General features: G+C 41.5%; 1 protein-coding gene across 2 annotated transcripts in view; it reads right to left on the reverse strand.

The window, feature by feature from the left end:
* Positions 1-1,738: 1,738 nt before the first annotated feature.
* CAB39 (calcium binding protein 39) overlaps positions 1,739-25,867 on the reverse strand; it is a 50,979-nt gene continuing 26,850 nt past the window's right edge. The window contains exons 3-8 of one of the 2 annotated variants that reach the window (XM_067740261.1): positions 23,697-23,815; positions 18,392-18,560; positions 11,293-11,352; positions 7,635-7,700; positions 4,925-5,068; positions 1,739-4,297 (exon numbers count right to left, since the gene is read on the reverse strand). In XM_067740261.1, the coding sequence (XP_067596362.1) occupies positions 4,109-4,297; positions 4,925-5,068; positions 7,635-7,700; positions 11,293-11,352; positions 18,392-18,560; positions 23,697-23,815 (747 nt within the window). In that variant the 3' untranslated portion in view covers positions 1,739-4,108. The remainder of the gene's footprint in view (positions 4,298-4,924; positions 5,069-7,634; positions 7,701-11,292; positions 11,353-18,391; positions 18,561-23,696; positions 23,816-25,867) is intronic. The other variant, XM_067740262.1, reaches the window with a different exon arrangement.

Below are 25,867 nucleotides of genomic sequence, written 5' to 3' on the forward strand. Positions count from 1 at the left end.
CCAACTGTGCAATCATTTTGTAGGGTTATACTATACTTTACTAAAAAAAGAAAAAAACTCTTTTGGAAGCGGGCAGAGCATGAGGGGATTGCGAATTTCCCTTTTGCTAGCAGTTTTGACGCTTGGGGACCGAGGGAGGGTCCCCGGGCAGCGCGCGGACACCGGCCTTCCGTGCACGCGCTGCACCCTAGCGCCGCAGCGCGGACCGGAGCCGAGGTCCGGTGTGCGGCCCCCGCCCGACGGCCACGCGGGGACCCGGGCTGCGCCATCCCCCGAGGGTCACTGTGGGGCCTCGTGCAAGCGCGGGACCGCGCGGCCCGCGAAGCAACAGCCGGCGCCCCGGAAGGCGTGAACTCCGGGAGGCGGCAGTGCCCGCGAGAAGGTGTAAGTCTCTGGTCGCGTCAACCGTCTGGGGCTAAGTGCCCGGCGGCTGCGAGGGACCGGAAGAGCGCGCTGGCGCCGGAAGCGGGGTCGCCGCTCGGCGGGAGGGAGCACCTTGAGACTGTGGTGGGGAGTCTCACCTCGTCCTTCGTGCCTTCACCTCTCTGGCGGGAGGGTCGTGAGGTGTGGGGAGGACACAGGAGTGGCCGGTGCCCCGCCTCGGGGCCTCTGCGGGGCGCGCTGGGCGCGGGGACTCCCGCTACCAGAACAAGCGCGTGAGCGCGGCCGCCCTCCTCGCGCCTTCGCCACCACGGTCTCTTTGACCGTCACAGATGAAGGGAGAAGCCGGGTAACTTCAGCTGCGGGCGTGGGGACGGGGGGCGGGGCGGGGGCTGCAGGAGGAAGCGGAACTCGCGTGAGAGCCCGAATCCAGGCCTCGGTGTGGACTCTCCTTCCGCGCCAAGCGCGGCTCCCCGCTCACCCTCAGGAGCGGCAGCGTCGCCTGGTCCCGTCGTCTTTGGAGAAGCGCGACAGACACGTGGGTTGCACTACCTATAAGAGATTATAACAAGCAAAACGCTGTTACTCAGATTTCAGAAGAGTGCTTTTGGCAAGAACACGTCGGGGAGGATGAAGACCCCATCCGCTGACAAGGGTTACAATAAACCTCGAGGGCAGGGTTGTGTGCCACGTCTTAGCAGGTGGCCTGGAGGACGGACCTCCTTGCAGGTGCCATTTAACACTGTGCTTCCTTCCATAGTTCTTTCAACCTTCATTATAGTTTCACTCAAGGGACTTCGCCAGAGGTCCCAGGGTAGAGAATCCACCTTCCAATGCAGGGGACTCGGGTTCAATCCCTGGTGGGGGAACTAAGGTCCCACGTGCTGCTAGGCAGCTAAGCCCACGCAGGGCCACTACTGAACTCCCGCACCTCAAGGCAGCAACTAAGATCCAACACAGCACCCCCCCGCAAAAAAGAAGAAAATATAATTTCACTCAAGTAATTTATAAAGAGTCCTGCCAAGTACTCACTTTTATCTTAGCGTATTAATAATCACAGAACCAGCAACAGGATCTACTCCCCAAATGCTACGGTCTAAGAAGCAACGCTTGTATAAGGCTTAATAATGCTTAACTGTGAAAGGAAAGGCCAGGGAGCTATGACCTAAATGAAAACCACATTTTTGACAACAAAAATAAAACCTCGAAGGGAAAAAAAAAGACTTAGAGGCTTGTGTATTAACTGTTCCCGGGTACAGTTTGTGACAAACTTTGTGCTACTGTGTCTCCTGATGGTGGTGTTCACAGTGACACAAATGAATTTATCTATGACATCATAAAACCAAAAAACCGACAATGCTGTTTCTCCAAAATTTTATTTTAATTTAAATTACAGGGCCAGCCAGATAATCTGATAAGAAATTTACTTTTCCTCAAGAGAAAGGAAATGCTTCCATGGCATTGTTAACAATTGTATACATCTCCACCTTTTTTAAGGGTTAAAAAATCACACATTGAGTAACTGACTTATGTAAAATGAAACCTTTATAACACAAAAAGAAACCACTTCCAGTATAATAGTTTTGGTAATATGAATATATTAAATGATAACTTCAAATGCAACTTTTCAACTTTGAATGTTTTCACATTTTAACAACAAAAACCCCAAAGTCTTAACTATCCCCAGATTCCAATGCAATAGTAATACATCAGTGTTTTCTTTGACACACTGCACCCCTGTCTTCCACACAAAGGCTCTAGTGCTATGACAGCATTGCCAAAGTGGAAGCTGTTGTTTCACGTTCTAAGAACCAGCTTGGCAAGGAAACCTTTCTTCCACTTGGTGTAATTAATGTTTGCACACGGAATCCGGATACCCAGCACTGGACCACAAGAACCAGAATGATGCATTGCAGCCAAGTCTGCCTTCCTAAACATCTTGGATATTTTCATTTCAAGGAGCTTGGATTGCTTTCTCTAGTTCCGATAGAAAAACATGAATTATTTTACACAGATTTTGGTAAAGACAGCCTCAGGAAAACCAATTATAAGTGTAGACTGCCATTTCAATTAAACAGAATAAAATATATCTATGTTTTCTGGAGCTGTTTTCCTAACTGGTGCTCCTAGAAGGAGATCTTAAAGCCGCTGAAACATCAATTGGGAGTCTCACTTTACTGGCTGATAAATAATTCAATTAGTAAGAGAGGCTAGCAAAGAATAATTATATAAATTTCTTAATCAGCTACAGCCATGCTGAATTCGAACTGACAAACTCTGATTTGTAAGTTGTTAGTTGTGATCTTCATATCACTAAGATGAACAGATACCATTCTAATAACTTTACATAGATATATTCTAGGAGACGTTGTTCTGCCGTGGTCACAGTAACAAAAATGTGGTGCAAAATCAGTTACTTTATAAATACTGATAATTTGCAGCATTAAGGAACAGGACATTAAAAAAAATAAATTTCCCCATAGGACACCTATGACTAGGAACTCTTCTTTTCCTAAGAGAAGCCAAAGTTTTAATTATTCAGTTTCACAACTATTGTACTGGATTACTTTAAGAAAGAAAAGGTGCTCTACAGAGGTCTCCCCCACACACAAAGAATCGGCGTTAATTTAGCATAATCGGTATCATTCATGGATCTGGAGAACTCATGACTCATTTTAAATGAGTAAGGCCAATATTATGCAGGAAAGTGTAGCTGACTGAGTTCCAGATCTGTATTGTAGCGTACTGATGGCACCCCATTGGATAACTGAATACAAAGGACTGGTTTACTTTTTCTTTTAATGCTGTGATACTTAAATCAGCATTTTCAGGTGATCTGAAGTATTTCAATTACATATTATGAGCATTCATTTTTTGCAAAAACTCAATATTAGGTAATAGTTACATACTAATACAATAACATTCCTCTGCTGTACAAATTAAATCATTTAAAAGAAATGAGCATTCTAAGAATTATATACAAAAGGAAACTGTAAGCATTGTTGAAATGAAATGCGAGGTGTCGTTGCTAGCTCTACTGTTTTAAAATACCTTCAAAAAGTAAAATTAACAAATACCCTTCAACATATCCAGGTTTACAAGTCTCAAGAAAATCAAATGTCAAAAAATTCTAGAAAGCTGTGAAAAGCATATATACATTTTCCTTATGACCTTACGAAGCTTCACAATTTTGAGAAGCTGCTAAGTTTCAGTATCAATTTATTCGTGTGTCAACTTTATCCACCCAAGAAGCTCACATCTTGGATATAGTTCCCCTATGATTTCAAATAAAGCTCTGCACAGTCTTCCATTAGTGAAGGCATATAATCTTACCAAGAATCCACACCCAGATCTTTAACAAAGATAAATGCAAACAAGCAGGTCTGCTCTGATAATATCAGTGCCCTCTTCCCCTAACACACACTATCATCTATGCATTTGCCTTCATGAACCTAGCCATGTTCAGAACTTCTACAGCAAACGGAGTCTTTGAATTCTGAAATGACACAAAGATCAAGAAAAAGTCCACGTGTGCTCTAGTGTGCAAGAAAGCAGCAGCTACGTTCTCCAACTTGGACTAAAAAAAACAAACAAGGTAAAATGAAAACCGTTCACTTAACAGCAGATTAGCAGTAATGTTCCTCATGAATTGATAACAGTGCCTGATGCTGAATAGCTAACAGCAAATGCTGAATTTGGATTTAATATTTTAGATGTTTACAGGAAATTAGGCTTCTTGCTGAGCTGGTCTCTTCAAATCCCTGATCTGTTTAACTAAATAGGTCTTCTCATCGTTAAACTGTTCATCCTCGGTCCTGTCATTCTGGAACTTGCTGAGGAACTCTATAAGTTTGGTCTGGTTCTTGAGGAGGATGTCTAGGATGGGCTGCGTCTTGTTAGGATTGGCTACAAACACCTGCACAGAGAAAAATCAACATCAGCCAAAGGGAAAGAACAAGACACGGGGACATGTATGCCGCAGTTAGCAGAGCACATGCTATACACATCCAATGCTTCCCTGGGGCCTGTGGTGAAGCCAGGATTATTAATTCAGAGGTGTTCGCTTTGGAAGACCTTATTTTACAATTTAAAAAAGGGGGAGAATTACATGTTTTAGCACAAAAAGGACTGACATATTCACTCATGCTCTGAAACTCAGCAGTTGGTATTAAATATAGACTTTGACTGTAGAATAAAATGAGCAGGAGTTATTTCTGGGCAGAGGAGGTCAGAATGGATTTTAAGAACAAAAAGCTCCGTGGAAAGCATTAAGAAATGGATTACCCTTTACGTGATGATTAATAATCTTCTACGCCAAAGATAAACGACACCCCTCTACAAATAAACTTTTCTTGTTCCCAAATGCGAATGGTATATACCCTGTTTCTGGGTCTGTTTTTGTTTAAATGTTGTACCACACAACTATGAAAATTGACTGAACTGAGCTGTGTCACTGAGATTACCAAAATGAACCTAATAAAACTTCAGTAATTTGTAAATGAAATGGGATGAACAACTAGTGTTTATGCTTTTAGTACTCTACCTTAAAAACGTGGAAGGCCTCAAACTGGATGTTACGGCTTTTGTCTCGTAGAAGGTTCATCATTAACTTGAGGTTCTCAGGTTTACTGATGTATTTTGTCATAATTGTGAAGTTGTGTCTGTCTAATAGTAGCTCACCGAGAAGCTGAGAAGACAAACAATTACTCTTCCATTATCATTTAAGATTTGAAGTAAAACCAAAGTTTTAAAAACAATTCATTAAATTATCATCATTATTAAGCACAGAATATTAGTAGGCACTCAAAAGACTGATGAACTGAACTGAATTATGACCTAAAAGCTAACGAGCGCCTCCTATTTGTTACTTGAACACCTACCTCTTCTTCTGGGGTTTAAACCTATGGTGAGTCTGACACTGCTCTCTGAAGAGGACATTCAAGTCACATTTGGCCCAGAATCTGAGACTGTCAGAACCTAGTCTTTAAATATGCATTTGTGTTATCTCAGTAAAAAGAAACTGGTCAGACGATAAGTTACTGAATAACTATATACCTTAGCTTAATTTAAAAATAATTTTACTATTTCTTATTTTATTTATCTGAACTTTACAGGACAAAGGGTTTCATGTACAAAGTTTTCCACATACTTACCCCTAAACACACCAAACTTATCATTTTATCTTATCTGATTCAGAAAGGTTTATAAAAACAAATACTTTTCTGTTCCTTCTTAAGCAAGGTATCCTGAAGATACTCTAAGCTTTTCTTAGTGACTCCTCAACATTACTAAAAATGACATTAATTAAGCTAAAAAAAAGTTCATGCCTTCAGCTAAGTCTGTGCTTCCTGAGTTCTACAGAGTTGACTATACCGTATCAGCCCTTAATTTAAAAATTGTCCCTGCTTGTTCCAGATTTCTCTTTTTCTGAAGCCAGCAGTCACCTCTTCATGCTGTCAGTGTGCCAACTTCTAGTCAAGGACTAGTGTGCAGGTGGTATAACCTGCCTGGGGACAGGGACCAAGCTGTGGTCCTTGTGGACACAGGCAGAAGCAGAGCAGTGGAGAGCCTGGCCCCTGGCACCAGCCTGCCTGGGTTCCAGTCCTGACTCCCTGCTCCCTGTGAGTTCTCTAACCTTGAGAATGTTATTTAACTTCTCTGTGCCTCAGTTTTATCATCTGTACAGTGGGAGTGGATAATGGACCTATATCTTATGAGAGTATAGTGAGAAATAAAAGCATGAATACATGAAAAGCACGTTGGACCCGAGTCTAATAAGAGACATGGAGTGAGGTCTAAGGGAAGGAAAATGCATGGATAGAGCTACTTTGCCATGGTTTACTTGCTGTTATTAATTCCTTTCTGGGTTCCTGGCTACGCTCTAGATACCTGAAGTTTCCAGATAACTGATCTCTAGATAAATAACATGTCATCATAGTAAATCAAAAATAACCTGATGTGCAGGAAAACAAATCTATTCTACTTAGGATTTATAAAGAATTTAGAGGAAGAATTCAAAAGCTCACATAGGTTTCACATCAAATCTGAATCACAAAATATACAACTTTCAAAGTAAGAAGCCCAGTATTTACTCTTACGGAGGCTCAAAAGGTAGTATTAAGTATGTATAGACTTATTGGGTGTTAATTTTCTGTCACAGAAACCAAATAAATACTGAAAATGACTCATTTCAATGTGATTATTTAGAGAGGGATGACCAGTAATTTAAAGAATTTCTTTGGACATAAAAATAAAAAATTGGGGGAATTACTTGGCAGTCCAGTGGTTAGGACTCCACGCTCTCACTGCCGAGGGCCAGGGTTCATTCCCTGGTCTTAGAACTAAGATCCCATAAGCCATGCAGCGGGGCCAAAAATAAACAAACAAAAACAAACAAACAAATAAATAAATTGAAGCTTGGTACAGGGAATACAAATTTGCTGGTAAAATAAATATAGGGATAAATAAATGCCAATGTGGCAGCAAAAAGGAGTACAAATTAAAATACATTTTTAGAGTACCACTGGTCCTCAAAATTTCTCCATGTGTTCATGAGAAACTGTAGGAATGAAAGACTTGCTTCATATCCATTCCTTCGCTAGCCATACAGTGTCTCTGGGGCAACGATTCAAATCTGCTGTTGCAGCCGAAACAGCCACAGACAATATGTAAATAAAAGAATGCATCTGTGTTCCAATAAAACTTTATTTACAAAAATACACAGTGGGCTGGATTTGGTAGTTTGCCAAACCCTGTTCTAGAGTTTTAAATATTTAAGTTTCAAATGGAATTGTCCACATCCTATTTTGATACAAAGCAGCCAAACTCGTCTACGGTTCACAGTGTCACTGCTCACGGCCACCCCTCTCCCCTCACACAGCAAGCCTGTGCCATCTGGGCAGCATTCTGGGGAACAAAACACCTGCAGCGCCTTCAATTTGGTGATACGATTCTAAGTTTTAACAATAGGCTCCCAAATCTAAAATACCTCATTACTAAATGATTAAATCCTCTTCAAAATTCTGTATGTTCCATTTTGGTATCTCTAACACATGAGGAGGTGAGCAGGGGCAGCTGCCCCGCAGGAACCACTGCTGAACCCAGCCTGTTCCTTTCCACAAAAATCTTGACCATGGGCAAGTCTATTTTCCCTGTAAAGGTCTAGAACCCATAGCACCATATCTCCCTTTCCCCAAACACACATTTCAAATAAGGGGTGGAGAGAAATGAATTACTTCAATAATTTGTCATACCTTGAGTGACTGTCTTTTTGTCACATAATTTTCTGAATGAAGTAACTTCTCATATTCACTGAAGAACTAAAAGACAAGAAAACACGTATCAGAGTTATTTTTTTAAAGACCAGTAATAACATTAAAAAGCTTGAGTACAAACTTCTAACAGCACAAAGGCCAATCGCTGCCCAAGCTCAGCCCCTCCTGTCTGCTTCACACCCATCCTCAAGGTGATACCCACTGGTTACCTCCACGAAGAAGGCTCCTGGCCCCCTCCCAGCTCTAGCCAGGTGCGCATATAGCTTAAATCTGGTCCTCTTCTGTCCAAAGTCCATATGCACACAACATAACTCCCGTTCCCCCCACTGTTTTCTCACTGTTGAGTCAGCTCTCATTTCCTGGTGTTAGATTAGAAAATTCCTATTTTTTACAACTCAACTAGTCCAAAGCACAAGCACAAAGAGAAAAGTTGCCTGTTCTTTCAAAGCAAGAAGAGAAAATAATTAAAAATAGGAGAGAGAAGAAATTCAGCACTTTTAAATAGGCAGGTGTCCCACAGAAGGTAGGACTTGAGCTCAAACTTGACTAATGGGAGAGATTTTGTTCAGAAATGGGGAGGAGAAGAGATACTCTTGGGGAATAGAAAGGGAAGAACACAGCATGAGCGAAGACCTGGAAAATGCAAAATGATACAGATTTTAAGAGCTGACGAATGTCCACTAGATTTACAAAATGGTGCTCCCTAACAAGAACAGTGTCCCTGGAATGGTAAGGAGCAGAAGCAGAGGAAAGCAGGGAGGTGGGAAACAGAAGTGAAGGGCACACAAGGGCTAGGGCCACACTTCCCAAAAGTTAGAAGAGAAGGCCACTTAGCTGTTTGTTTTAACTACAGACAGGTTTTAAAAGTTCCAAAGTTTTGCAGTACTAGTATGACTCTGCTGGGTATCAGTGCTTTACTGAGACCTTTCCTTGGTTGTGGTGGGTGGTAGAGGATGCCTGCTTTGTAATTTGTCCATGCTAAAACCGTTTCTACCTTTGCTTTATGATGGGTTCTCATCAGCCATTCGTCTGTGGTTTAGAGCAGGGGTTGTCAAACTACAGCTCATAGGCCAAATCCAACCCACCGTCTGTTTTTATACAAGTTTTATTGGAACGCAGCCATGCTCACTTGTGTATGGTAAACAAATTCAGTTTATGAACTCTTTATGGCTGCTTTTGCAGTAGAACAGACAGGAGAGCTGACAGAGACTGCATGGCTATGAAACCTCAAATATTTACTATCTGGGTGGCCCTTTAGAGAAAACGTTTTCCAGCCCTTGGTTTAAAGCTAACCAGAACTGCCTATGCATTCATTCTGTTGCTTATCTCTAGGCAGAGGTGGGATGGCCATCTATTTAGTATGCAAGCAACTAAAACTCTTCTCTTCAGAGATGGCTGTTAACCCTACCTTCTCTCAAATGATCGTCAAGCCAATGATCAAACAATTGGGTCTGCCTTTAATCAATAATGCAGAAACAGGAACACCTCAAGTTCTCGACAGAAAATGCAAGTTAAGATTTTCTGCTGCATAATTTTTAGGGTAAGCTTGGTTGCAAGAAATTATTCTCAAGGAGAACTGCCTGGTTAGATTTTATCCCTGGGCCAGCAATAAAGGACTAGGAAAGACAGAGGTCAGGCACTGTTTGGGCCCCTCAAAGATTTGCTCTCCGTGAGCGCCATTCTATTTACTGCAGAGGCACGCTCGGTAACTGCGTCCACTACATGACACTGTAATTCAATTCCCGTCTAAGAATGTCGATGGAAGAAATTTGTTCCAGGTCCCAGTGCTAGAAAAGGCTGTTTCTTTTGAACAAGCTTTACAGATACTGTGAGCTTTTCCTTGGTTTTGTTTCCCTCTATGCTTTAATTATTAGAAAGCTCAGAGTCAAGTGTACAGATTCTAGAGCATGTGTCTTTGCCCAGTAACTCCACCTCGGCTTAGTTTAAATTGCCTGCACCTCCCCACTTTCCTTCTCCTCCTTGGATCTGACTGCACTGCATGCACATTTTTGTCAGCTGCTGCACATAAATTGGCTAAAATCCTGTTAACCAATGTCACCCATTAATAACATACAGGAAAATATTTTATCACAAAATTAAAGCGACATCATTGCCGGTAGCAAATTTCTGGGAAATTAGTTTTTATCTTTGGTAGGTTTTAAATTAAGATACTCATATGTTTAATTAAAAAAAAAAACCCTTGAGACCATGTGGTAATAGAAATAATAATGCTAATGTTTATTAAATGCCTACTGTGCTCCAGGCACTGTGTCTTGCATTTGACACACACATTCTTATCTAATCCTCACAGCAACCCAGTAGTAAGAAGGTGCTATTATGAGCCTTCTTTTAGAGCTGAAGATCCTAAAGGCACAGAGGGTGAATGAAGGCTGCTGCCCAAGAGCTAGAAGCACACGGTGGAGCTGGGACTGAAGCCAAACTCCACGCAGTCTGGTGCCAAAGCCCACGCTTCTAACTACTGCAAAAGGCACCAACAAAACGACTGTGCTTCCGATTTAAACCAACAAATGCACAGGAAAAAAAAACACACCCACATCCCAATGTACACGGGCAGAAAAAAAAAAAAAGACCAGCTATGTTTAAGCCATTGATGAGGCTATTTATGAGGGAATTACTATGTACTCAGCACTGTGTTATGATGTTACTGGGAGTGGGAGGGAAAGACGGGAAAAGGAACACAAGAGAATTAGAAAGCATAGGTTTTGCCTCCAAGAATCTTCTAATTTAGTTCAATGGCACAGTGAACAATGAAGTATTAACAATACCTAGGATTTTAAAAATTCAAACAACTAGTGGAAGAATGCAAACCTAAGCCAAATGTTGGGGGAGAGAGAGAAATTTTAAGTGGATTGTTACTATCATAACTTCTCCAGGAGCACCTATGAGATCTTGGACAATGCCTACATTAAACTAGTACGGCATAAGGAAGTGCTCATGGGAATTGTGGAGAGCAGAGCTGACACATGGTGGGAGAGAACACATGACGCTACTGCTGTGATGATCAAGGGCAACCAGGTTATCAGAGCACCCAGCACTATTCACAAACCTCTGGGGGTTCTACTACTAGCTCAATCTGGAGGGGGCCTTAAGGCTGGGCTAATCCAATGTCTTCATTTTACAAATACAGACAGACTTCTGAGTCCCCCAGCGGGCCTTGGTCTTGGTCACAAGGAGTCAGCAGCAGAGCAAGGGCAGAACTGGCTGCTGCGTCCTCTAGGCTAGAGTTCTGCCCATCTACCTGCTGCTGTGCCCCTTTCTCTCTATTTGTAAGCAGCAGGAATGTGAGCAACTAACGGAAAGTAAGGGGAAGATAAGAAGTCAGACGGTAATTTTCTTTTTATCTTAACTGTATATTATCATTCAGCAGCAAAGTGCTTTATTTCCCTCTTCTAAAGCGAGAAAAGATGCAAAGTGCAGTGTGTCGTCAAAAAGATAAAATTCTGTTCTGACCACGTAACGTTCTATACCTTGTTTTAGTAGAGAAATGACTACAGCATCAATTAAAAACATTGTATTTCCAAAATAAATACTCTGGTACAAAATCTAATTAAAATCTTTCATTTCTGGTAACAAAACTTACAATGTGCTATTTTAAAATAGTGTTTAATGTACTTACTCTATCATAATGTTGTTCCAAAAATTCTGCGCTGAGCAATTTATGTCTTGTAAGTAAATCCTAGGAAAAGAAAATACACTTTTTACAGTTGTTTGGCATTCAAGTTCTTTTAGAAAAGAGAATCCTAAACATTCCACGCCATTTTACCTGATAAAAACTGTTGTTAAAAATTATTATACTTAAAAACACTTGAGCATGAATTGTACTGAAAATGTTGATTCTATGTAAGAGCAAATAAAATCATTAATAATCAAATTGTGATTGTAATGATTGTCACAGGTCTACAGCTCTTAGAAGGAAAAATTAAAAAGAAAATTTATAAGGCAATGGAGATAAAAACTCAAAGAAAGGGAATCAAGAATTGAAATGAAATAAAAGTAAACCGTTGTGATAAAACGTCAAATAGTATACTGCTCCTGGTGGCGAAAGAGGACATTTCTTTTATTAGAAAAAGTACTGGAGGTTCCATCTTCTTCCTCCTAAATTGAGTTACATTCAGTTTCATACTGAATGCAATCTTTTTTCAGAGGTAGAATGTTTTTTAAAAGCCCCATCATATTATAAACATTAGCTCCTAAGTAAGCAGACTAATGCTGCAAACATGTAGCACCAGAAGTTAGTATGACCTAGAGTCCAATTGTGCACCCCTATGAAATCGAGCTTATGCCTCACCCCATGAATTTCCCTGGAAACAACTCAAGGATCATTCATTCAGAAAACACCTACTATGTGCCAGATAAAGTTCTAGGTGCTGGGGCTACAAAGACAAAAAGATATGGTCCTTGCCTTCAAGGACATAGAAGTTAGCAATGAATTAGGCTTGGTCTCACAAGGTGGGAACAAGAATGGAAACGCGTGACAGCAGGAACAGCCAATTCATCTTCGGTGAATTAATGAATTAAATTCCTTTACAGCTGCCCACTGGAGAGGTCACTGCCAATAATCCCTTTTCTGCAAACCAACTTTCCTTTAACTTGTTTTCTTTGCTGTGTATGTTTGACTTACCCAGGTTACAATGAACTAGTGTTTCCTGAAGTATGTCCTGAGAAGTGCTCTAAGGAATGCTCCATGGTCAACGAATGAGGAAAGAGCTACAGCTCTGGTACCCTCGTGGGGATCCATCAGGTTTCAAGAGATTTTGCAGGGAGCTCTTTTGCTGCCTGCTTGTTAGCACCCTTCCCTGAAAGGCCTCCTTTGCATAGGCTTTCCCCTGGCCTAGTTACTTCCAACCTTTGGACCTCGACTCAAACATCGCCTCCATGGGGGACCCTTCCTGACTGGTCACTGGCACCAAAGCATGGTCACAGTTATGACTTGACATCTGTGGGATTATTTTATTAATGTCTCTCTCATGATAGGCTGTAAAGTCTATACATACAAGGGTCATGTCTATAAAGTCTATACATACAAGGGTCATGTCTATTTTTACTAACCTCTGAATCCCCAGCACCTATGCAGTATCCAGCACATAGTAAGAGCTTAATATTTAATAAATAAATGAATGAACCAACAGAATCAGGGAACATGTTTGGGAAAACAGCACATTAAGCAATCTTCAAAGTATGCTTTTAAGAAGGCTTCTAACTCTACCCCAAAGATTTACAGGTGTTCAAACTGCTGGATGGGGTATGTGTCCTATGCCCATGGAAGGTCTACCCAATTTTTCCTAAATCCCCCTTGGGGATTAAACAGGCAAAATTAGAAAACCTGGAGTTTGAGTACCTTCAAGCATCTGGAAAGAAATGCTGAGGCTTCCCCACATGGGAAGGAGGAGATGGCAGGGCTAGAAGAATTTATATTATCTATTGGTCCATGGGGTCAGATGTGAGGGAGACAGGAACATGAGAACCTTATGGGAATGTATCAAGCATGCTTGTTAAAGAGTGTGTCCCGCCTCTAACACGCTACTGTGTGGTCTATGACGGTCTCCCCTGAGTTAGGAGCCTCAAGGGCAGGCGTTTGTCTGGACAGATCACTGCTGAACTGGGAATTCCCTGGCAGTCCAGTGGTTAGGACTCTGCACTTCCACTACAGGGGGCCCCGGTCAGGGAACTAAGATCCCACAAGCCGTGCAGTGTGGCCAAAAAAAAAAAAAAAAAAGAGATCACTGCTGAACCTCAGGACCTAAAGACACGAGCAGGCACTCAGAGACTTGTGGAATGAACTGAATGAACAATGAAAAAGTGAATTTAAGGACTGCTGTGGCTAGATCCATGCAAGACTGAGTGTCACGTCTACTTTTTGTGGCTGGGTCTTTCTGAAGGCCACTGTGAGGAAGTACAGAGCCAGGAGCCAGGTGCTCACCACTCTGTCATGATATGACGAAAGAGAATGCCAAAGGAGGGGGTCTCAGAGACAACGGCTCTCCACTGGGGTTGGTTTCTTAGGAACAGGTAGGTAGAAAGTATTACTCTGAAAAGCAAAGATCCTAAATATGCTGCGCCAGAGTTTTTTCTTTAGGTCTGAGTAAGGCGACTATTTACCTTGAAAGCTGTACCTCCAGCAGCAGCAAGAGGCTCACAGTTGGGCCACACATGACAAGGGGGAACCTCAAACATCTCCCCATCAGAGATTCTACTTGTTATCATCTGGTTTAAAGAGACCAGGAAGCTCAGGAAACCACTGCCAATCTAGGAATCACTTCTCCATGGCCTTGGGGTAGGGACACTGGAAAGGGGTGCTGAGGCTGCTAAAGCAGCCCTCCTTTAAGGAGAGTAAAACATTGGCAGGGAAGAAACCACTGCCGGGAGCCGGTAAAAAGGCTGATACTAAGCTGGGAAAAGAGGAAGTGGGGACTTGCGCAGAGCCTCTGTCTCCTGAGAGGTGGGAGAAGACCTTACCCTTGGAACTAGAGCCGAGAGCTCTGGAGAGCTCAAACCAGGCTGGGGTGGGGGTTGGGGGGGGGGCAGAAACCGACAGATCAGAAAACGAAGGCAAGTGGTCATGCAGCCAGCATCTGGTAAGCGACCTGCAGAGTGGACAGGGTGCACGCGGTCCCAGATCAGCAGAGCTGCTGGGCCAGACAGCAGGGGGACAGAAAGAACCTGTTAAATTCCAGTATAGCCGAGACCCTGGTATTACCTGGAGAAAGGTCAGGGGTCATCTCCCAAGTCCAGCAGGTTGAGCAGCCGACTTTTAGGGTGGGCTGAATTAAAAAGATTCCTAAAAGTTATGTGAGTTTGGGTCCCGAACATCATGTCACAAAGACAGCCCTGGAATCCCTGAAGAAATGCTGCTCACCCGGGGGCTATTTTCACAGAGGCTTGGCAAGTCATGTGGCCCAGTTTCGTACTTGATGACTGTCTATGTCCAAGGACAAGAGACTCAGTTCTTCCAACTGTGTGGTTCACCTTTGGAGCTCTGAAAGTCAGAAAGTTCCTCCTGTGCTAGAGAGTCAAAACCTATCCCCAGGTTATTTCCAGAAAACTGTCAGAGTCAACAGAACTAGGTTTAGTACATTTTCTCTAGGACCCACTTTAAATACAAGTGGTGCTCTCACGCAAGTCCCTACCGAGTCTCCTCTTCTTCAGGCTAAATACGTCCAGTTCCTTTAACCACTCCTCGAATGACAGGTTCTCAGTCCCCCTCACCATCTACTGTCTTCTGAAAGTCATCTATTTGTCTATGTGCCTCTTAAAGTGTAGCGCCTGGAATGGAACACATTTATGTGTTGTTACCTTATAAGCTTATAGTGGGGTTGAGACCATCGACAGCTCCTTAGGTCACACATTATGTGGTCACAGGTAGCTTAGGGGCAGGGCAACAGCATCATACTGTTTAATTTTACCGGACGTACTCAGAATTTTGTTTACTCAGGGTGGGCTCGCTAGTCAGACTGCCTGGGTTCAAATTCTGGCTTCCCCATTTATGGTCTGACTTCCCCCAACATTTCTAGGCTTCAGTTTCCTTATCTGTAAAGGAGATAATAACAGTATCTCCTTCATAGGGTTGAGTATGATATGACGTTACCTGCCTTTTAGTCATTATTACACTCTGTAACAATTACACCTAGCATTACCTATTATTATTATGCCTTACTCCCACATCTCATATTGACAGAGCTGAGTCCTCAGGAGGACGACCTCAGTTCATCCGTATTTAATTTCAACCTGTTATCTTCTGGCCTCTCTGGATCTTTATGAGGCCTTATTTCAGGATCTCTGTTATCTGCCTTCTATCCCCTCATGGTATACATTTGTTATCACCCTTTATCTAAGTCTCTAATAAAAATGTTCAGCTGTGCTGAGTAAAGACAAATCCACTAAAAATTCTGCTCCAGGAGGGTGGCAATCCATTTTCTGGCTCCTTATGGATATGGCGTTCAATTAATTATGAACTGCTACCCTGAAACTCCATCTAGCTCCTACCTTTTCATTGTTTCCATGAAAACAGACCTGTACAATTATTCAACATCTAATATATCCACATTGTCATAAAGGAATAATTCTAATAGCTACTGTTCACTGCACCCATACTATGTGAAGACACAATAACCCTGACATACTAGTATTACCTACATTTTGACAGATGAAAAGACTGAGGTTAAATCAGCAGCAGAGCTGGGAACTGAATCCAGGCAGCCACACCCTTAGCCCCCTGATCTACTGGCGTCTATGAGATTAGTATGACTGAACTTACTCTTAGTGAATCCATGCTGGCTGTGGGTACACGGTTTCCTTTCCAAAATGCTCAGAAATCATCTCTTTAGCAATACTTTCTAGTACCTTACACAGGTATAATATCGAGCTCCACCAGCCTCTCTGGGGAATCTACCTTCTTTTACTCTGGAAAATTGGAAATATATTTGTTGGCCTTCTGATGTCCCTCCCCATCTCCTTAATTCCTCAAAAAAAAAAAAAAAATCACGAACAAATATTTGGCCACTGATTTACTATCTCAGAACCCCATTCGTTCAAGCTATGAATCTTAGACATATTTCACGCAGGTAGTTTTAATTCCCTTTTAAGACTCAGCACCTGTTCCTTGGACTTTAAATCCAGGGTTATGGATAAGCTGCATTTGTTTCAAAGTTTTTGTGTGTAGAATGCACTTTCTGGGAAGGTAGCTCTGGTCATATTCTCGAAGGAGAGCACGAACCATCTACTCTTTTCTGATATAAAAATGTTCTTTGCAAAGAAGACATTAGCAAACCAGAAGAGGAGCGGTCCTCCCTCCCTGCTTGTCAGCACCTCTGGTGTGAAAGTGAGACCAGAGCCGACCAGACATTTTAAGGAGGGGTGGGTGGTACCTTCGGCGTGTTTGGTAGGTCTGTGCCTCTCTTATATTGTCTTAGTTTTGGGCTCTACTTAACTTTGCTTCTTGGAGAGCTCTCCATTCAGGAGGCTCTTTAATCAGCTCTGCCCCTTCTGCGTCATCGGGAGCAGCTGAGATACAGAAGCCAAGCTCGCTCCTCACTGCTCTCTCTTCTAGAGCTCATCCTTAGAATCCTACATGGTTTTAAAGTTTCTCTTCTTCAGGTAGGGACTGCCTGACTCTGCCCAATCCTTCCCTCTCTGGCTACCACGACCTGACAGGGCTGCTTTACCCACAGTGATTCCATCACCACCGTTTTCTTCTTGGTGAGAATTTCATTCAAAAAAGCAATCCTATCTGAGATGGAATTATCAGCAAGGCCAATCAGGGACTCAAATCTGTGGCACAGAGTTAGTCAGCACATCTCTCTCACCTCTGAGCCAACTGCGCCAGGAGCGTGTGACCTGTGCTCTTCTTGGTCAGGCGGTCTGGCTGCATTCTCCGACCCCACTGCTGCTCCTCTCCTCTGCCCTCACCCTCCTCCTCCCAGAGTGTCCCACGCTCAGGCTTCTGGCTTTCTTCCCACCCAGGAGTATCCCTTCTTGACACATGGTGCTGCTACATCTCCCTTCATTACAGGTCTGCTTCTTTTGAATGGGGCGTCCCCTTCCATCAATATATCCCAGGTCATGAGTCCCATCCCACCAAGTGCAGTGATACCTAAGATGTCATATTTTCCACTCTACGTTATAATCTCATATTCATTTCATTTTGCTTTGTACATTAACATATAAATATCTGAGGTCTTCTGACATCCTCTCTAATAATCCCTAGGCGGCCAAGTTCCCAGGCTTTCATCCCATTTTGAGGGTGTTCATTCGCTCTGAGGGACAAATTTTATTCAGAGACCAAGATGTGCTCATTATCTCAATGGCTCTTTATACATAAAAGTGAACCTTCACAAAAACAGTGGCCACTTCTCACTGTAACAGTGTTCATCGTTTCTGAGCACAGTAGTCTGCAGGTTAGTATATTAAATTCTGATTATATTAAAATTACAGTTCTAAATATTCACTTATGAGGTCAGACATTTTACATAAGGGAATATAACGTATAAAGGCTTGCTCTCATTGTGAAAAACACTAAAAAACATTACCGCTTTATCTACATACCTTAAACAGCACAGAACTTTGCAACTCAAAACAAAAATGTGCATGTTGTACAGTGGTATCGTATCATCTGTGTATTTAATTTACACAAACACACAACAGGGAGACAAGGTAGGCAGGGGAGGGGGGAGTAGTAGTGCTGGTGATTCTGCACCCCCACCCCTTGTGTTTAATAAACAAGCTCTGGCCTGAGCAGGAGATGGGAGAGAGAAGTCCACTGTGCCCTTGGGCCTGTCCACAATAGGGAAATCTCTGTCCTGAGTGCGGTTCTAGTATACTGCAAATTAACAATGGCCCTGAACAGAAGCCAACTACTTTGTCTGATGCTTAATCAAAGAAACTGATGCAGTATGTTCCAACACAGGAGAAAAATCTGATTTTCACATGTAGTGCATATCTATATACTGTACTTGATGGGTAATTTAACAGAAAAGTGTACTTTTGACCGTACAGGACTTTTGCCTTTTAGACAGACTTTAGAATCTAACTTTTCTACCCTTTTTAAGCTGTGACTCTACTGCGTATACCTGTCACAATACATATTTAAATATATCTTCTCTCTTCCCGCTAGAGGGCAGCCATGTATAGACTTGGAGGGTAGAGAAGGTTTAGGAAAAACAGCACACCTGTTAATCTCATTTGTATGTATATTTAGAATTCTACAGTTTTTATGTTACCTTGAATGTGGCAAATGCATCTGAAGCTATATCAAATGTTGACATTTCGACATATCTGAAGAAATCATAAAACTGTTCTGACCACAAAATGATTTTTGCAAGTGGCTCATGTCTGATGCATTCTCTCAACATTATTCCACAATTCAGAGCTATTTCTGGAGACTCATATCTGCAAAAAGAAAAGACAAAGATGACTGCTTTTTTTCCCCATCACTGTTCTTTTAAAAACTCTAACAGTTCCAATTTTTAGAACAGGAAGTTTCAGACATGTCCTAATTAAGTGACAGAGCAGGTTACGAAATGCATCTCTCTCAGAGTAGAATATGTGCTCAGAGGGATTTAGTCTAGAGGGCACACACACATTAGTTGGTCGTGACTGCTTCAACCCGAAGAAAAATAACAGCCGTGAGAGCGATCATGAAAATAAAAGCTTATTACTTAAGCTAAAAGATCTGAAGAGAGGTCTACAGGGTCACACCTCCAAATACGGTTTAGTTTTACATGTGGTGCTCTCACCACTTCAGAAAAACCAAAAAACAATATGAAATAAGCAAAATAGTTTCCTAAAATTCATAGTATCTAAACGAGTCTATCAAATATACAGCATTTATACTTGTTTCAATTCAGTACTCAAAATAGTACTTTCAAGACCGTTGGCAGCAACACATAAATGCTACAAAGGATGTCACCAAGTCCCTAGTCAGGGATGGCCCGAGGGCTCTCGCAGTGGACACAGGGGACTCCACGGCATCCCTCATCAGCTTTCCGCACAGCCTTCCTCTACACCCACCTCAATGTCTCTTGCCTCTTCCTTCCCCGTGATCAGAAAGAGAACCTTGTTTTCCTCTCAGCCCAGCAGACTCTTCCGTTCTGATGTACATCAAACCCCTTGGACTGGACTCTGCTATTCTGCTCAAACACATCACTCTGTTCCTCCACCTCCTTCCAAGCTGCACACACAGGCTTAATATCCTTCCCCACTCAGTGTCCTCTACTTTCCTGCCATCGAATCCATTTCCTAACGTTTTACGAGTAAATGCCTCTGCTTCGCTAAAACAAATGGTCTTTTCTCATAAATTCTGCTATTTAATTTCCTGACAATGCAGATCGTTGCATCTCTCTCTTTAAAAAAAGAAAAGTTCTCCCAGCTCTCCTTTCTACCTCCTCTGTTTCTATTTCTCGCCTGGCTGAGGTCCTTCCTCTGTTGCCTCTGGCCTGCTAGTGAATGCTCCTACGACCTCATGGTTCCCTCCATGGCTCCTAAATTGCCCCAGCTCAGATCTACCCTGGGCTGTAGTGAGGCATTTTCTGTTGCTTCTGGACAACTTCAGTTAAAGGCCTACCATAAACTCTACAAGTCTAATATGGCATCACTATTTTGCTTCAGATACCTGGGTCTAAAACAGGTTTAACAGAACTTTCTTTGGTAATGGAAATGTTCTATAACTATGCAGTCTACTGAGCACTTGAAATCTGGCTAGTATGACTGAGGGACTGAATTTTAAATGTCATTTAATTTAAATTAATTTAAAATTAAATAATTACATGTTGTTAGTAGGTACAGTATTGAACAGCACAGTTCTAAATCTTCCCCTCTTTACCTACTCCCAACCTTCCCATCCTCAATGTCACCACCCTTTTAAATACTTCTTTGCAATATCTCAGTTTCATTTTCTTTTATCCATTCCCAGTGCTGCATGAAGTCACACCTAGTCACTCAAGTGACCCCTAACCAGCACCTTTGTTCAAGCTCTGTCTTAACAAATCTATCCGACGACTAGTGTTATCAATAGCCTTTCCAGCTTAGGAGCTTATAATGATTTCTTCTTGCTAATCAAATAGACAAACTTTGATGCCCAGGCTTCCCCACATCATAGCTACTCTTCTGGTACAAATCCTCTCCCACTATGCCATAAAACACTCTGACTATCTCCTTCCTGTTGTCAATCACTGTGTTCATTCCTGCCCTTGTACTCACTCTTTTCTGCCTATGCAAATGTGAAACTATCTGGAACCTCAATCCTAAGTCCATCTTCTGTTACCAACTCTTGCCTTATTGACTAAACCCACATTTTATCCCCTGAAATCCACTAGTAGTGTTATCTAGTAGAATTATCCTTCTGTTGTACATATGTTCATCATAGATCCCCAACAAAAGCAAAACCACGTTCCTTTGTATCACTTGTGGCATGGCAGCTAGAAGGCTTACTGGCTCTTAGGTGTTATTAAAATGTCTGCTCCCAACATGGCTGATCACACAATTCATTTCTGCTGATCTGTAACAGGCAGGAGACTAGAAAGACAAGGGTAAGACACTTTGGTGCAACAAGTTGGGCAGGTTTTGATGGCAGTTTGTCAAGCTTGTCTTAAACGATTAAATGTAAACCCGTGAGTACAAGATAAACAGTTACGCTGTACAACCTGTTAGCACATTAACATTTAAATCGCCAGTGGAAAAATGATTGCTCCAGATTTAGACTAACACTAGCAACAGGATTATTTTCAAATGCACACTAATATTGTTAGCATAACTCCCCCAAATGTCTAACATCAAAGTGTCAATACTTATAGCCTGAGTGGCTAATCACATTGCGTTAAAGTAGTCCAAACTAATTAATCAACAAAAGCAGAAAAATCTTTTTATTTTTTTGGCCACGCTGCATGGCTTGCAGTACCTTAGTTCCCCAACCAGGGATTGAACCTGGGCCCTCAGCAGTGAAAGCGCCGAGTCCTAACTACTGGATTGTCAGGGAATTCCCAAAAAAGCAGAAACATCTTAAACAGGTAGTTTCAACAGGGCCCCTGGAAGAAATGGCTGTTTCCGGGTCTGAGGCAGGATCTGTACAAAATGAGCAAGGGACATCTTGTGCCAGACTGCAAGGAAGCCATCAAAGACGAATGGGGTCTTGCCAAAAGGACATAGGAGCCAATTTGAAGGAGCTCCCAATAGCCCAAGACGGGGCAATTTGGACATAAAAATTTGGTCATAATGACTGCAACGGACTGAGACACATCAAATATATTTTAAAACCCCCTAAAACTTGAGGTCATAATGGTGCTTAAGACAATAACATACTCATTGCTCATCTAAGGAAGTGGCTAGGGCACCAATCGATTATACTAAAAAATGATACAGTGGAAAAAAATCAAGCATCTATTCTGTCTTTCCTATAGAAATCACTGCTGAGGAACAAAACACATTTAATATACAGAGAAGGAATAACAGAATTAGGAAATCACCATTTTGAACCTAGACAATGATCCTCAGTGGATACTAAAACCATTAGGTGAAGGGTTGATGGAGAACTTTATAATGGACAGACTGACAACACCTACATCCACTGATCAATCTAAATATCACCAGAAGTAGGACAACCTGCGTTGCCCAACAGGAAGCAATCCCATCACAATCCCATCCATGAAGAATTCCTGCCCCCCCAAACTGAAGCTGAATCTAATCAAACTAACTTGAAAGAACAGAGGATAGAGGAACATGGTTACAGGTGAAACCACAGGATGCAAATCCCAAATATGTGGTTTCCCTGCAAAACAAATGACCCAGTTGCTTCAACAAATAAATGGTGTTAAAAGAAGGGGGCAGGAACTATTATAGATTAACAGAGTTAAGAGTCATATCAACCAAATTCAGTTTGTGGACCTTGCTTGAAAACTGATTTAAACAAAATGAAAAATGACATTTTTGGTGAAAATCAAGGAAATCTGAACAGTGACTGGGCATTAGATAATATCAGGTTTTTAAATGATATTATGGTTATGTTAAAGAATCCTTTATTATGTACTAGGGATGCATACTGAAGTGATGTTATGTTTGAGGAGGAAAAACAAGAGGCAAGGAATAGATGAAACAAGAATGTTAATAAATGTTAGTAATTGTTGAAGCCTGGTGACAGGTAGGAAAGGGGTTGTAAGGGGTGGGGGGACGGCTTCTGTGGGATCCCAACACCAATGGCTTCTCCTCGCCTCCGTAAACTGAGATTTCTGCTCTGGTCAGCTCAGTTGAGAGCTTGAAACCTTTCTTTAAATATTACCTCAAAAGTCTTACTTTACATGACATTAAACAATGTTCATATCATACCCCTGGCCACTCTAAAGTGAAAACACAGGCAGAGTTAACTAATTCATAGATTTTAACAACCGCTGCTTTCTATGGAAAAAGGAAGACTGGCTTTAAAAATACACAAAGGCATCTGGCAGCTGCTCTAAGAACACTAAAATTTCAGACTACTCACTACATGTTCATACACGCAGCTCTGGATTGATACAACAAAAAATCAGATGCCAAAAATTCCGTATGGCAACATCTGAAGAAGCAACATAGATAGTTAGAACTAGAAAGAAGGAAATAGAATGCTGGCATCCAACACATGCACTGACTCATGCTTTGTCTAAACGAGTTTGAACTTGGGGCAAGTGTTAAACCACAGAGATATGAATCAGAGTGAGGCAAGCTATAAAGCTGGGGTAGGAGAGCAAGCTGATTCACGCCACCAGTCATGCCAATAAAACAGCTGCCCGCCAATTTAACAGAACACCACCAGTGCACACGTACCCAGAGCTGGCAAACAACTCTGGTGTGAAACAACAGGAGGTTACTTTGCCAATCAGCGATGACAGAGAAGAGGACTTTTTTCTTAACTTTTAGTTTTAAGGCTTTTTTGGTTTTTGTTTGATTTTTTTTTTTTTTGAAACTGACAGGCTACCCAAAGATAAATGCCTGCTTAGTCCAACAGTAATTCCAGGAAGATGCACTGTGAATTACCAGATTAAGTGGGTGAGTGGACACACACAGGTGAAAAGCAAAGGGAAGTACGTCATAAACATGTACTTTGTTGACTGTTGACTGAACAAGGTTAAGCTATATAGCATCCAAGCTCCATTTACTGGGAAGCCTTTACTGCAGTACTGTGTGCATGTACGTCCAAAGAAGATGTCTTTAAATACATGATTTAGCTGATATTTCAACAATTAAGGTTTTTACATCTTAGAGAACAGAAACAAGAACACAGAGGACTTATTTTTTTCTTCAGTCATGTATGGTTTGAGAATTTAAAGGCTCACAATTCACCTAACTTTAAAATCCCATGGGCATTTTCAAATTCAGTTTAGCTCACAGGTTAAATTTTAAGGAGGGAAATGTGTTCCAGAACTACGGGAAAATGAGCTGATGAAACTACAGAGGAAATGCTTTCTGACATTCACCATCCTGTTTTTGCCCAAGACCATCTTTCCTTTTTATTTTTCAAGTCAAAAATATAAATCTTATTACATTATACTTTATACATACCCTTTCAATAGCATGAACAAAATATTCTGTTGGGTGCAGATGTATTCAACAGTAGGAGTTCTTGTACCAATTTGTCTTCTGAGAATATTGTTGAAAATCTGAGCCACGTCTTTCTTGCCCTATTAAGGAAGATAAAAATATCAAAATGCCTGACTAAATGCCAAAATGCCCTAAATAAACTCAAATCTAGGTACTGTATATTTATAATTATGACTGAATATCTGACTTTAAAATGTTCGTAGACATTAAATTTTCTTATTTTATTTCTTCCTTCGTAATTTCAAATTCTAAGTTTTAATAGTGAATTTTTTTTTAAAGATTTTTTTGATGTGGACCATTTTTTTAAAGTCTTTATTGAATGTCACAATATTGGTTCTGTTTTATGTTTTGTTTCTTTGGCCTCGAGGCATGTGGGATCTTAGCTCCCCGACCAGGGATCGAACCCACACCCCCTGCACTAGAAGGTGAAGTCATAACCACTGGACCACCAGGGAAGTCCCTAAGTTTTAATAGTAAAGTATTTTTGACATGAATAATGTGTTGACAAAGTGAAATCTTACTATATATAATTTCAATGATTTCTAACTCTCAGAATCATGCTGACTCAGATATGAAAAACAAAACCTTGCTATATGCTTACATTGTTCAGGGATCCGATTCCCACCCAAGCAGCTTCAAATAGGATGCTTGTATTGTAAACAATACATATAGCTTCCTTTTATAGTGGTGGAAGGAGGAGAAACTGTATTGTTAGTGTAATAAAAATGAAAGAATTCTGTAAGAAGTTGAGCTTTAATGGCAAGTAGACATATCCTCCTACTAAACTAGGTGTAATTGGGAAAAACTTTATATATAGATAATTAAGGTACTAAGTATCACATGATGCAACAGTTCAGAGATCAGTGTTACACCACTGTACTTCACGAAACAAAATAGGTAGATGTTAACACAATACAGCGAAGCTTATAATCAGAAAGCTGCACAAGAAAGTAACAAATGCAGAAGTAGACCCCAAGAGATGTTTCAGAACTGCCACTTTATAAGGCTGACAAGTCTGCAGGAGAGTGAGTGAAACGCTAGCTTTCCAGCACTAGAGATCACCCTGGGGCCTATGCTAGGTCAGGAGTAGTAATGGCAATCTCGAAGAACCAGTCTCAAGGGCACACATTTCTTTTAAATTAAATTTATGTCTCTAAAGTCCCAAATGAATATTAAGTTCAAGGTCCAGGTTGGGGAGTGGGGTGGCAAGACGAAGGAGAAGGAACTGGATGGTCCAGTGCACTCCCACCTTTGTAGTGGAGATAAAAATCCTTGTTGTTGGAATTTGACACTCTATTAAAGATATATGAAACCAGCTATATAAATGGAAATATCATAGTTCTGTCTGTTCTAAAAGACAGAAGTAAATTTTTATTCTCTTTTATTATCTATTGATAATACATTCAAGTAACCTATGAACCACATCTTCCCCACCCTTCTCTAAAACTGAATCTAGCTACAGGTGTCTGTCATTTTCTCCCCTGGTTTTCCAAGTACCTGAATAGACATACAATCCCTCAGGACGATAAACACTGGGGCTTAAATAAAGCACAGCCATAACGAAGAGTCAAAGAGGAGACTGCTCACGACTATGCCAGAGCCCTTCATTACACACTTCTCAGACTAGTTTATTCAGACTGGTATCAGGGACCATTCTTCTCACTAATAAATGCACTAAATATCCAACATGGGATGATCTGGCTGTATAAGCCTGGGCACCAATCTCAAACGCCTACCAGGGACGAGCAGGAAATGCAAATGAGCGCAGCAGGCCGAGGTAGAAAAAGCACGCTGTGCCGTCTGTGGCACACCCAAGTGTGGATGCCAACGTCACGGGCTGAGGGGCCACACAAGACTACAAGGCCCAATGTTGCCAAATTTTCCAAGGGAAGCCAGAAATTCAAAATTGTGTATAAAATCTCCTACTGTTTTAATGTTATCCTCATTTAAATGTTTAAAAGCAGTGCCAAGCAAACAAAACACATATAATCTCGACTGTAGTGAGTTCTCAGCAGGTTAAAAACAAACAAACAAAAAAACCTAGATGTTCTCTAAGATCTCATCTACCTCAAAAATTCTAACACTCTATGGTCTTCTTTAGATTGTTTTTTCCTTGAGAGCCAAGAACCAGT

Source organism: Pseudorca crassidens, chromosome 6 (genome assembly GCF_039906515.1).
Source record: "Pseudorca crassidens isolate mPseCra1 chromosome 6, mPseCra1.hap1, whole genome shotgun sequence".
NCBI classification, from domain to species: domain Eukaryota; kingdom Metazoa; phylum Chordata; class Mammalia; order Artiodactyla; family Delphinidae; genus Pseudorca; species Pseudorca crassidens.